This window comes from Corvus cornix, chromosome 14 (genome assembly GCF_000738735.6).
Source record: "Corvus cornix cornix isolate S_Up_H32 chromosome 14, ASM73873v5, whole genome shotgun sequence".
NCBI lineage: Eukaryota > Metazoa > Chordata > Aves > Passeriformes > Corvidae > Corvus > Corvus cornix.
The window spans coordinates 9150134-9162635 of NC_046344.1; the positions used below are offsets into that span (position 1 = coordinate 9150134).

Below are 12502 nucleotides of genomic sequence, written 5' to 3' on the forward strand. Positions count from 1 at the left end.
TTTGTTTAATGACAGTTTCAAAAACTAAAAAATGCAACTCATGGTGGGGCTGAGGCATAGAATCATAATAAAGTAGTATAAGGTAGCATTTAAATTAGGTCTGTGTTTGTTTTATCTTAAACTTGCGCCCTCAGAATGTGTACTAGAGCAAGCAAAAGGGATTGCAGTCTGAAATTTTGCATTCAGGACATAAACGCAAGTTATATAAGAGCAATATGAGATTTATTTATTTTACTTATATGCTGCGTGTAGTGCTGAAGAGAGCTTTACCTAGGAATAACTGGATGAAAATCCTGCTTTCCTTTACTTACACGTCAGTTTGCTGCTGCTGGAGGTGTGGATGTTTGTGTCAGGGTATGGAGAGAAGTTTGTTTTAAAAATAGGAAAGCATGACCTTGAGCAACAGAAAATGAGGAGGGTCACAGAGGCAGGTGCAGTACCTGAGCCTATTTTAAACCCTTTTTGGCTGAGTAGATGGTGGGAGGAGTCCCTTTAAGTTTCTTAGTTTTTGCAACCTTATACTTATGTTTTCACAATTATTTTTAGAGTCATGTATGAACTTCCTTTTTTATTGCAATAGTCTAAATACAGCCTTTTTCTGAGTAACGCTGTTTTTATGCATTCTATGTTTTGTATTTGTATGTGTGTTGCTGCAGTTTTTACTGCTGTTCTGAATAACAAAAAGGTTATTTTAGTCAGTTTGTAATACACTGTTAGTCTTTACATCAGCTGGAGTAGATCACCCTTAATTTGTGCTCTTATCTGAAAAAATGCGCTTTTTTTTCCATAAAGACTTAGTTTAGAAAATGAAGATGTGAAAGAACTAAATTTAGTAGTTAGTTAAATTTGGAGTTAGTAGAGATTTATTTTTACCTTCCACCTCCTTGAAACAAAACCATCACTAAATATACCATATTTTCTAGGCTTGTTACAAAGAAAAATACACCCTCAGCATGAAAAGAGACACAACTTAATCTTTCAGTTAAAAAAAAAAGTTAGACTTTGTGAATGTTCTTTTTCTTCTCCTGTAAAATTTGTGTTAAGCAACAGCAGTCGAGCAATTTTAGATGTTCATTGAAAAGAAACCTCAGCCCAGCCCTCATTAGAGATGGCCTTATAGCCCTGTTAATGGTGAGGGTGATCTGAACTGCTTCAGAAATTATTGGTTGTAATCTCCTGCAGTTGTGATTGTTAGTAGTGCTAATTTACAAGTAAAATGAAGAGAAAATACACATTGCACTCAGTCTGGGTACAGTTAAGGTTGTTTGGTATCATGTGCTTTAGTGGCTTAGAACATCAGTTGGTATAGTGAACATCTGTAGGTATTCTGTATTTAAGCATTTTCTAGTATTGATCACAGTTTGGAATCTAGTTGCAAACCATTTCTGTTACCAAACAGATAAAAAGAGATGTGAATTTAAAAACTTAACATGTATTGCATTTGGAAGACAAACTTGGCCTTCCCACCTACTAATCTTTTCATTTGATAGATGTTTGTCTGGTCATGAAATTATTAATTGCATGCATTTGTTCTGATGTTATCTCAAGCTATCAATATGAAGAGCAATACTGTGTTATACCTCTTCTTGTAGGTATGTGGGTAGTATAAGACTGTAAGGGTAATGAGTTTTGAAACAACAGAGAAAATCTGCAGAGTTGTGTATATTCAGTGTCACTGAACATCCAAGGGCTTGCACTAAAAGTTGGGATTGTTTTCCTTATTTTACAGTTATGTGATTTATTATAAAGCATATGGATACATAGTCATGTATACATCTCCATTTTGGCAATGTATGTGTAGTAAGAACATTGAAAATACTTTAATAAATTGCAATCTCTGAAGCAGCACAAAGTGGAATGGTAGGGATTATATGAATTTAGCCTTATCTTCACACTGGCATAACTGGCATAGTTGTTAGGAAGTTAAAACTCATTTGGTGTGGGGTTTGTTCCTAGAGTCCTGGACTGGCACTGAACATTGTTTGTGTGCACTGGAGTGCTTGACTAACAGTCCCAGACCTCACACATCACATGTCTGCACAGTTTGAGTCAGAGTTCAAAATGGGAAGCACAACTTCTTGAAAACGCACTGTAATCAGCAAAATCAGCATTGTGAAGCTTAGTTAGCAACTATGCATGTTTTTCCTCTTGTTTTCATTATTCTGGCATACTGTGGGGGTTTTCTTCTATTAAATGACTACATGAAACTATATGGAATGTGAATTATATTAATATATTTAGAGATGAATGTATATAATACACTGTATCGGTATAATGTGTATTTGTAGATTATATGAGTATATATACTTAAACAAAGGCAGAATCATTTCAACCAGACAAATTCTGTCTGGTCCTGCTGGTTTAAGAACAAACTGTTTTGAATGGGATTATGAAGATAGGAAATTCTGGGATTTGGACCTCATACTGCCAGATAGCAAGAGGAAGCACATATCTTTGATGTCATCTGTCTTTACTACAGGGCTTAGTGTGTGATGTTTGATTTTCAGTGTCAGGAGGAATTTGCTTGTGCAGAGTTTGGATAATTGGCTTTCAGTCCATATGTACATTGGTTGTATGTTCTTTGAGAGAGAAAGGAGAATAGAATGACCTTAACTCCAGAGATGTCACTGAGGTTTCTGATGGATGTGTTGAACTTAAGCTCAGAATAAAGAAATTACAGAGGAAATGCCGGTTATCTAAAAGATAAATTTTACCATATTCATGGGAGTTTATAAAGGATATTGCAACAAGCAGAGTATTATGCTGTTGTTGAAATAGCTTGAGAAGTTAGAGGTTGTCTTGCATAGTTCCTTATATAGTAACAAAATAGATTTTATAGGTGTTAATCAGAAGAACTATGCTGGTAGTTAAATTTTAAGGGATTTATTGTTAACAGTTGCTCTCTGTTCACCTGACTTAAAACTTTCTGCAGTGAGGTTGTTTGACAGTAAGAAGATACTCCTGCTGTCTCTTCCTTGTTTTCCATTCTTTTCTAGTACTGTGACACTGGTAGTTGTGCAAAGAAGCTCAGGGCATCAGCTGTGCATCAGCTTGAATAATTATGCTGTATTTGATACTGCTGAAATATATATTCAAAATATTACTAAAATAAGAATTTAGATGATATTTGAAACAGTATTGCTGCCTGTTAGGAAAAGGCTGCTTGAAACCTCAAAGCGTAGTTTACACTGTGTCATTTTACTTAGAGAAAATACATTAGTTAATTTAGTGGAATAATTGGCATGGGAAGAATGTTTTCAGGGCCCAAAAGAAAGAAGTTTGTGTTGGCCCAAGTGTATTTATAAACCAATTTATTTTAAAATGATATGATTTTGTTGGATTTCAGGTTCACAGACCAATGACACCAAAAGACAATTTCTTCTAGAACGGCTACTGGATGCAGTTAAACAGGTGAGAAATCCAACACACATTTCTGCAGTGGCTTGCTCAGAGTTGTCACTACTAGAAGGGACTGTCTTTGGTCTTTTTCCTTTTCTTTAACAAAGAAGGAAAAAGAAGAAAAGGAAACAAAGAAGAAACTGTGGCTTTCACATAGTAATACTGAGCATTTTTCTGCTAGCAAACAACTACTATACAGTATTTATTTAAAATTCTTGTTCTGGACAGGTGATATTTGTAATAGATCTATTTTAAATATACATAATACTGTAGAGTATATATTAGGAATATATGTTCTTGTAATCCTGATATGACTGAACTAAATTGCAGTGTACTGCAAAGTGCAATTTAGTTTATGTTTTAGAGTAGCAGGTTCTTTTCTTTGCACGAGATTTTTAGTGAATAGTTAAAATACATGTAAAGATGTGATGTATATATGTATGTCTGTATTTGTGTCAACGGGAAGTTCAGCAAGTAGAATTTCATAGACTGGATTCAATTGGGGAGAGCTTGGGAGGCAAAAGAATGCCTCAGAAGTAAGCCAGTGAAATGTTTTATACAGAGCGGTTCTTCCGTAATTGTAGCGCTGAGCTGGGTAGGAGCAGTGTTTGGTTTTGTGGGTGCACATTTAAAACTCAAAAGTGGTAATTTCCACTCAGTTTTCAATTTATTGAAGGACCTGCAGGTGTGTTGCTCTGGCTAGCAAGGATATATTTGAACTGCAAGAGTAGCCCATTAGTGTAACATAATGCTCTGGAGCACTTTTTGGTTGCAGGTTGTATTTGCCAATGCTTTATTTTGTGCTGCTTCCTTTTTTGATATGACTTTGTTTCTTATATAGAAATACCTCAGAAAACTGAATTTATTTAGTCTAACAAAAAGTTCTTAAAATTTCCTAAAATCTGTTTATTGCAGTGTCAAATACGGTTTGGAGGAAGAAAAGAAATTGCTTCAGACTCTGACAGCAGGTAAAATAGTCTAGGATTAACATGCTTAGAATTTGTATCTTAACGACATAAAATATATGGCACAAAATATTTGACAAGCTCAAAAAATTCCATTGCACAAAAGCTAGGTGATCTGAAACTGAAATAACTTGACTAACAGCCCCTCTAGCAGGTGAGGGTGATTTTTCGAATTGATTGCCAATTCTTCTGAATGTAATCTGTGCCTCAACTTTCAGTCATGATGAGACTGTGGGTATAATCAGATTATACTGCTTGCAAATAATGAAATTACTGCATAGAAGGGATCTTTCGCTGGTTATAAGATAATGGTTCACTTTCCATTCCCTATTCAGAGATCTGGAATAAAGTTGCTCTATAGAAACATAGTTGACTGTTCTTTTCACATGTGTTCATTAAAAATTCTCTTGCAGGGTGACCTGTCTGTGTGCTCAGTTTGAAGCTGTGTTCCAGCATGGCCTGAGGAGGAGCCGGGGATTAGCACTGACAGCAGCAGCAATCAAACAGGCAGCAGGTTTCTCCAGCAAAACTGAAACAGGTAAGTTGCTAATTGTAACTATCCTATTTTAAGTAGTTCATATGTTCAGTCAAGTGATACAATTTCTAGTAGAAGTTTTAAGCATTGCACCAAACTGCAGATGTTGGTAGGATACTTTACACTTGGTGTGTTGTAGAAGTAGCAGTGAAAATGACTGTTGCCTCTTAGTCTAGTTTAACTTGCATTCCAAGTTTCTCTGGAAATGCTGCTGTTAGGAAATCTGCACTTCCTGCTGTTGCATCATGTATAGTGGCAAATTTATTTTGAATTCTGGCAGGGATAAATGTTGTGTAACTCTGCTGTTAAGTTTTTAGAACAGTGTTTTCATTCTTGACCTTGTCTTACTCAGTTCTTTAAATGCCATATTTTATATAGGTCATACATAACTTCTAATTATTGATGTAATTTTAGAAAGTTATATTGCTTTTATTGGTTGGGTTGGTTTTTATTACTTTCTCCACATTTAAAGAAGATTCCTTTATTTTTCTCTTCACCATATTTCTCTCTTTTTAAATCAGAACTATATGAAGACACTGATCAGTTTTTATCAGTATTTGGGAACACCACAAGGAAAGTGTTTCACTGGAAAGAGATATTGTTGCCTTTTAAATGCAACACTTCTGTTTTCTAAAGTAACATGAATTTGTCATTTGCATGTCTCCAAATTATGGAGCTACCTGTTCCTTTGGACCTACCTTCTAACATTTCACATCTGCAGTAACATGGAGTCCTAAAGAAATCTTTTCCTTTCCATAATATGTTTCCAGTTGAACATACGAACCTGTGGATAAAATACTAGCTTAAATGTGCTTTTAAATGTGAATTCTATGTAAAAGTGTCAGATTGAATCCTTTAATTTGTGTGGCTGTTTCAATGAGGTGAAAAATTCTAAGTGCTTAAATAGCCCGAGTTCTGTAGGAATAAATAACCTATTTAACTGGTGGGTTGCACGAAGAGGGTAAATGATTCACCTTTGTTCAAAGTTATATTGTTACCTGTTTGTTTTATAAGTTTGCATGTAAATGCATTCAGGTAGGAACTTAGTGGTTTTCTTAGTGGGGTAGTTGTCATAATTATTATTATAATTATTGTTGTTGTTATTGTTATTATATTTCAGAGCCAGTGTTCTGGTATTATGTGAAAGAAGTCCTGAACAAACACGAGCTGCAGCGCTTCTACTCTCTGAGGGCCATCACTACAGACATTGGCAGAGGCCGGGCTTGGCTGCGCTGTGCATTGAATGAACATTCCCTGGAAAGATATGTTCATATGCTGCTTGCAGATAAGAATCGCCTCAGGTACTGTGTCTGATACCTTTGTAATGCAGGAAATGTATTGACAAATGAAGCACTGTCTGAAACCCCAGGCAGTCAACCAAAAGCCACAGCTGTAGTAGTCCCCCGTATTAATTGCTATGCTCGTCAAGTCACTTAACATCATTTTTTTAAATTTTTGTGGGCCATTAAGATTGTGGCTTGTGCCTATATCAACATGTGACCTCTTCCCTAAATCCCTTACCTATTCTTTCAACAGTTTTGCTCACTGCAGCCTCGACACCGTGCTTTAAGGTGCCTCTCTCATTCCACTAAAATAGTACACAATTGTAGCCTTGTCTGATCAATCCATCACTGGTAATTGCCTGTTGCCTTTTGGAGATGCTCATCCTGCAATTGCAAAGCTCCAGCAGTGCAGCAGCGGGGAGCTGCTGCTGCAGATCCCTGGGAAGTGGTTTGGCAGCGGTTTGTGAACCTTTTGTTACAGTTACTGAGAATAACTTACTAGGCATTGTGAAATCCTAATGTACTTTGGAAGTGCAAAATGCACTTAAGTTCATAAACTGAGTCCTGCCTTTTTCTCATACGTCTTCAACTCCTTTTCTTTATGAAAATTTGAGGTGTTTTCCTTTTTTTTATCAGTAACTCTTGAGCTTGCTCAAACCACTTGATCAAGTCCAGTGGATGCAGCAGAAAGGCATTTTTTCCATTTGCATTGATTAATGGATCTACTGGATAAGATTATTGCCAGAAATGAGTTCATTAGTACCTCCTTTTCATTTCTAGTTTGTTCCAGTCATCTGTAGCTTTCTTGCAAAACAGATTTTGATGAAGTCAAATAAAGACAAATGGAACAATAAAGAAGAAGGTCTGAAAACCATTGTGAGGGAATTAGTGGCTTGGATTGTTATGTCGCTAGTTACTCTCATGCTTGTAGCAATCTTCGCACAGTATCAGGATTATCAGCACACTGTATTGTAATGCTATTTCTAAAAAGCTTTATTCCAGAATATTGGAGATTTAAATGTTACCCAAATTCAAATGGGATTTACAGAATCAGTTTACATCCCCAATTATATGTTTTGGAAACTCGTAAATGAATCTGTCAAAATTATTTAATATATGGATTGAGGGTTTTCTTGCTATATATTTTGTTGTTTAATTACCTGAATGCTGATAGTAAAAATACAGCATTCTGCTACTAGAAAGAACCAACCTTAGAACAACTAAATTTATGTGTTGACAGTGATAAAAGTGGGGTTTTTTTTACATCTGTATTCACAGTTTACTATACCCTAACTATTTAGGGTAATTGGTGTGGGTTTGGGTATTGAAACAGGTCACAGAATAATAGAATATTAGAATTTGGGTTAGAAGGGACCCTTAAAGATTGTGTAGTCCAACCCTCCTGCCATGGGCAGGGACCCCTTTCACCAGACCAGGTTGCTCAAGATAAAGGGAACCTTTTTGTTTGTGTTCATGGGTTCTAAGCTTATATAAAACATCTATACCAGTAGATACAGAGAGATGCTGTGACTGCTAATGCAGTGTGAACCTCCAGGATCTGAGTGGGTTTTTTTCCCCCTAAAAAAGTGCAGAGCTAAAACTAAAGAAAAAAATACTCTTTAGCATGTCTTCTATAGAACTGGCTGAACAGTTATCAATTTCAGAACTGCAGGGAGTTACTGTGACATAAGATTTAATCCTTTGTGATACTACTACTTATTCTTCAGAGTTTTCTTGTCTTTCAGAAGTGAAATATATGTTAGTATAGGACTGCATGTTTTTTTTTTTTCCCTTAAATTACAGTGTCTTCTATGAAGACTGGTCTTTTATGATGGATGAAGAACGTTCTAGTATGATCCCTACAATGGCAGCTGGTAAGACTTTTTCTTCAGCATTACTGCTCTTGGAAAACTACTGCATTTTGGGATGTTACATCTGTTTCTGGTTGTGAGGAACTTCTCTAATACACTGTTTATGTGGACCATGTGTGTCAGAGGCACAGCCAGGGTGAATAGTCAAGGTATTATGCCAATTTATTGCTATGAATTGATGGATTGTTAAAATCCTGGATCTGGCCTTCCTACAATTAAAAAATCTTTCACATAAATATTTTAACTCTTCAGCAGTCAAGGCTAACTTAAAACCAGTGCAATTTAGAGAAAACAAAGTGGGTTATTCCTGACTAGAAAAGAGTAATGATGGAATTTTATAGTAAGATCCAAATTACAGGTAAATACAGGTAAGGAGAGTAAGAATAAGGAATGGTAACAAATAATTTACTTTCCTAGAGTTCAGCCACAGAAGTGATGTATTATTTTATACCCCTTTTCTCAGATACATGGTCACATGCTTCATTCTGCAAGACAAGGTTCATGGGCATTTTTGCTAATAGAATATAGGAACCAACAAATACTAAAGTTGCAGTAAATGGGTTTAAATAAAAGATTATAAATAAATGAGTTCACAGTACTTTTTGATTATTTAATGTGCAGCTGAAGAGCCATCAAGATGAATTCAGAACTGATTGCATCAGCTTGAACATAATCTAGAAAGGAATGAATGGCACATGAGAGAATAAGACTTCATGACTTGGGAACTGTGGGAAATTTTTGGGAAAAATATTTTACATGTCATAGCTTCGTTAATCCTTAGGTTCTATGTTCATAACTTCTGTGTGAAGTATATGGTGCATTTTTGGTCTCTTTTTCCCTCTTTTTTTATCTGAAGGTCTGAACTCCATTCTTTTTGCTATCAACATTGATAATAAGGATTTAAATGGACAGAGCAAATGCACACCCACTGTGTCAGATTTGTTAAAGGAATCCACACAAAATGTAACATCCTTATTGAAAGAGTCCACTCAGGGTGTCAGCAGCCTCCTCCGGGAGATCACTGCCTCATCTGCGGTCTCGATTCTCATAAAACCCGACCAGGACTCTGACCCGCTGCCTGTTCTGTCAAGGAATGTAAATGCTGGTAAGCTTTTATGCAATGTTAGTGCTGTTCAGAAACTTAGAAAATATTCAAGTGTGTTTAAATAACTTTTTAGTTTACTTTTAATGCACTATTATAGAACAGAAGTCTTAAAAATAAATGCACTACACATACAAAGCAGTTGAGTGTGTAAGTAAAAAGCATGAAATTGGAAATACTGGGTGTGAATGCTGGATGGTAACTGTGTATTTCAGCATTCTTGTATCACTGTGAGAGGGAGGCTAAACTGTTTTATTGGTAGTACTTTGCTTGTGACCTGAATTTCAATTTCTTATTCATAAAATTATGCTTGGGAGTTTGTGATGTAATGATTTTTCATTTTAATGTTTTCTTTTGGCATCTTGCCAGTCACACGTACACTGATGTACCTCTGTTGTTATATATCAGATACAAATCTTAGCTTGTAATCTTCAAATAGTGACTGTGTTTACAGTCTGAATTCCTCTGCAAAGCAGATAATTGCTAAAATGAAAATTTACTCATACACTCTTTACCTTTAGAGGTCTTAGTGTTACAACCAGCTTGTATGATGTTAGTTACTAACAAAGACCCAAAATCTTACTCTCTTATAATTTGAAATCAGTCCGTCAAAATGTGATTTTCATTATATGTTTCTGTTCCAAAAATAACAAAGGAATATTTTATTATCTTTGTTTCTGGAAGTTGAGTTAGAAGTTTGTTTTGCTTTGTAAAAGTACAAAACTGCAGGAAGATTTATGTGCTTTTTAATTAAGAAACAAGCTTTGAGTTTAGGCATTAAATTGTTTTGGTTTTGAGAAAAAGGCACAAACTCCACATGTGAATCTGGTCGGAATAGAAGTTGAGATAAATCTGTTTTTTATTGGCATTTAAAACAGACTTCGTCTTAAAAGACAGTTTTTAAAACAAACTCATAGTAAAGCTTTTGTTGTATAGCACTTAAATGAGATTAAAATCGTAGGTGATACTTGACTTGGGATAACTTTGTTAGTATAGAATAGGCTTGCAAGATGAAATAAGATAGTAATTGACCATATGGTGCATATGACTCCACAGCGTGGTGTACTGATGTGTACAGTACATGTGTATACCCAACATGAATGGTACAACTTCCAATAAAATGTCACTTTAAAAAAAATTGAGTTTGTTCAAATGCAATTGTATGTGGAATGTTAGAGCAAGTCAGATGTTTTCATTAAAGTCTGTGTTCTTTGTTGGAATTCTATTTGCAACCAGAATGGGTTTTAACAGCTTCTTTAAAGTATGTTAGTGTGTTTTGTGGATATATAACAGCTGGACTTGAATTAAACAAAGCAATTTAGTCCCAGTGTGAGGTGTCTCGGTGAGTAAATTTCTGATGTTTCTTAGAGTGCTTCAACTTTGCATTTAGCTTCATGTGCACATCAGATTCAGTGAGAATAGGTAATAGTTTAAAAATAAGTGCTGTCACTGAATACATCTGGTGCAATCAGAGAGATTTCATTGTATTTCTAGACCAAGAGCTAATTAGCTGAAAACTGACTGTTCAATTTTTAGAGTACAGGCAAAACTATTTGATTGGGTTGTGGATTTTGTTCGTGTTGTGAGTTTCTTTCTAGTTTTTCCTCTTAAAGTGCTTCATGTTTTCTCTGTTGTGCAGACCTGCTCTGCATTATACACTAGGTGTAGTCCATGGGAGAAAGTGACGGGAAGGCTAACTTATTATTTTAAATTTAATTTCATGAGTTTATAGAACTTTTTTTCCAGTTTCAATTGAATCATGTTATGAATGCATCTCCAAAATATCTTCTAAAAACTGAATTATGTAAGGCATATAAAAGAAAGCTGGTAATTAGAGATTTAAAAGCTCATGTGTATGGAAAGATAATGAATGCCATGTAGATCTAAGTGTTTTTTTAACTAGAGTAATTTAGTACATGAGCTCTTTTAAGGAAAAAACAAGTTTCTTATATTATTTCTCTTTTATAAACTGTGTAAAACTTTGTATTCCTACTAGATGTGAAATGCAAAAAAGATCGAAAAAAGAAGAAGAGAGTGACTAATATTATCTCATTTGATGAAGAGGAAGATGAGCAAAACTTGGGAGATGGCACAAAGACTCTGATTACAGGAGAAAGTTCAGAAGAGAGTGTAGACAAATCTTCAGTTCTTGCATTATCCTCTTCTGAGAGCACTCTTGGTAAAAATCTGAATGGGAGTGAAAGTAACCATTCGTGGAAGAGCAATTCAGTATTCATGAATGGAGAGTATGAATACCAGAAACTGGATGTGAAGAGCATTGATGATGAAGATGCAGATGAGGATGAGCTGTATGGAAAAACATTAGGAAATAAAGGCACAGAAGGTGAAACTGAAGCTTCTGGAAAGTAAGTATTAGTGCAGGAGATAGTGGTGTAAACTTTCCGTGCTTCCTCTCCACCTCTCCCTTTCCTTCATGGCTACTGGCAAATTGATGTGTTGAACTGAACTATAGATCTTCTCTTTTTGTTCCTATCCCGCCTCCCTCACCTTTTTTCCCCCCCTTTTTTTTTTAATCCCTTTTTTTCCCCCTTTTTCCTGCTTAAACAATATGGGCCACTGCAGTGGTGGTATTTTTCTTCTAAGTTTCACTGAAATCCCAAATTTTGAGGTTTCAGACTTCTTGTTCTCCTTGAAGTTCTCAGTTGTTAAAATTGTTGCATGATACAGCCAGGCTATAATTCTGGCCAGCTTGGTATTTCTTTGTTCTTAGTATGATAACAATTCTATTTTGGCTTCACAGTAAAAATGTGTATTTTAAACAGAGTAAGCTTGTTACATCAGAGTAGATAGTTAAACAAGGCAGGACAAAACTGAGAGAGAAAGAATAATTTTAGATACTAATATGCCATCTTTCTTTCTGACACAGAAATTTGTTTAGAGAACAAGGCAAGCACTGCTTGTCTCATCTACTTTGGAATGTCTGATCTTTAATGAATTAATGTATGGCTGACCAAGAAATTGGCAGGCAGATTGAAATAAAGATTTTTCTTGCAGTGGTGTCTCTGAAAGAAATATAAGCATTATGAACGTTAATACTGACTGTATAAATAGATTGTTTTGTTTGTTTGTTTGTTCTAAATAGACCTCATGAAATAGTCACATGCAATTCTCAGATATGCAGTTGGACTCCTCTGCAGGTCCTGAATGATGACTCAGATGTTCTATTTCCTGTCAGTGCTGTTGGCTCTTACTCCCAGACAGGTGGGCATTTGAATTCACAGAATTCCTGCAACCTTTATTCTAACTCAGGCCAATGGTAAGAAATAACGGGATTGTAAAGACATAGGAGATACTGCACAACTGGGATAAAAAGTTCAATTAAAATT

The 12502-nt window shown here is 35.5% G+C and overlaps 1 protein-coding gene across 4 annotated transcripts in view; it reads left to right on the forward strand.

The window, feature by feature from the left end:
• SNX29 (sorting nexin 29) overlaps window positions 1-12502 on the forward strand; it is a 114564-nt gene that overhangs the window by 2251 nt on the left and 99811 nt on the right. For all 4 annotated transcript variants that reach the window (XM_010392237.4, XM_010392234.4, XM_010392238.4 and 1 more), the window contains exons 2-9: window positions 3347-3411; window positions 4315-4367; window positions 4778-4902; window positions 6020-6200; window positions 7986-8056; window positions 8910-9158; window positions 11152-11521; window positions 12259-12377. In XM_010392237.4, the coding sequence (XP_010390539.3) occupies window positions 3347-3411; window positions 4315-4367; window positions 4778-4902; window positions 6020-6200; window positions 7986-8056; window positions 8910-9158; window positions 11152-11521; window positions 12259-12377 (1233 nt within the window). The remainder of the gene's footprint in view (window positions 1-3346; window positions 3412-4314; window positions 4368-4777; window positions 4903-6019; window positions 6201-7985; window positions 8057-8909; window positions 9159-11151; window positions 11522-12258; window positions 12378-12502) is intronic.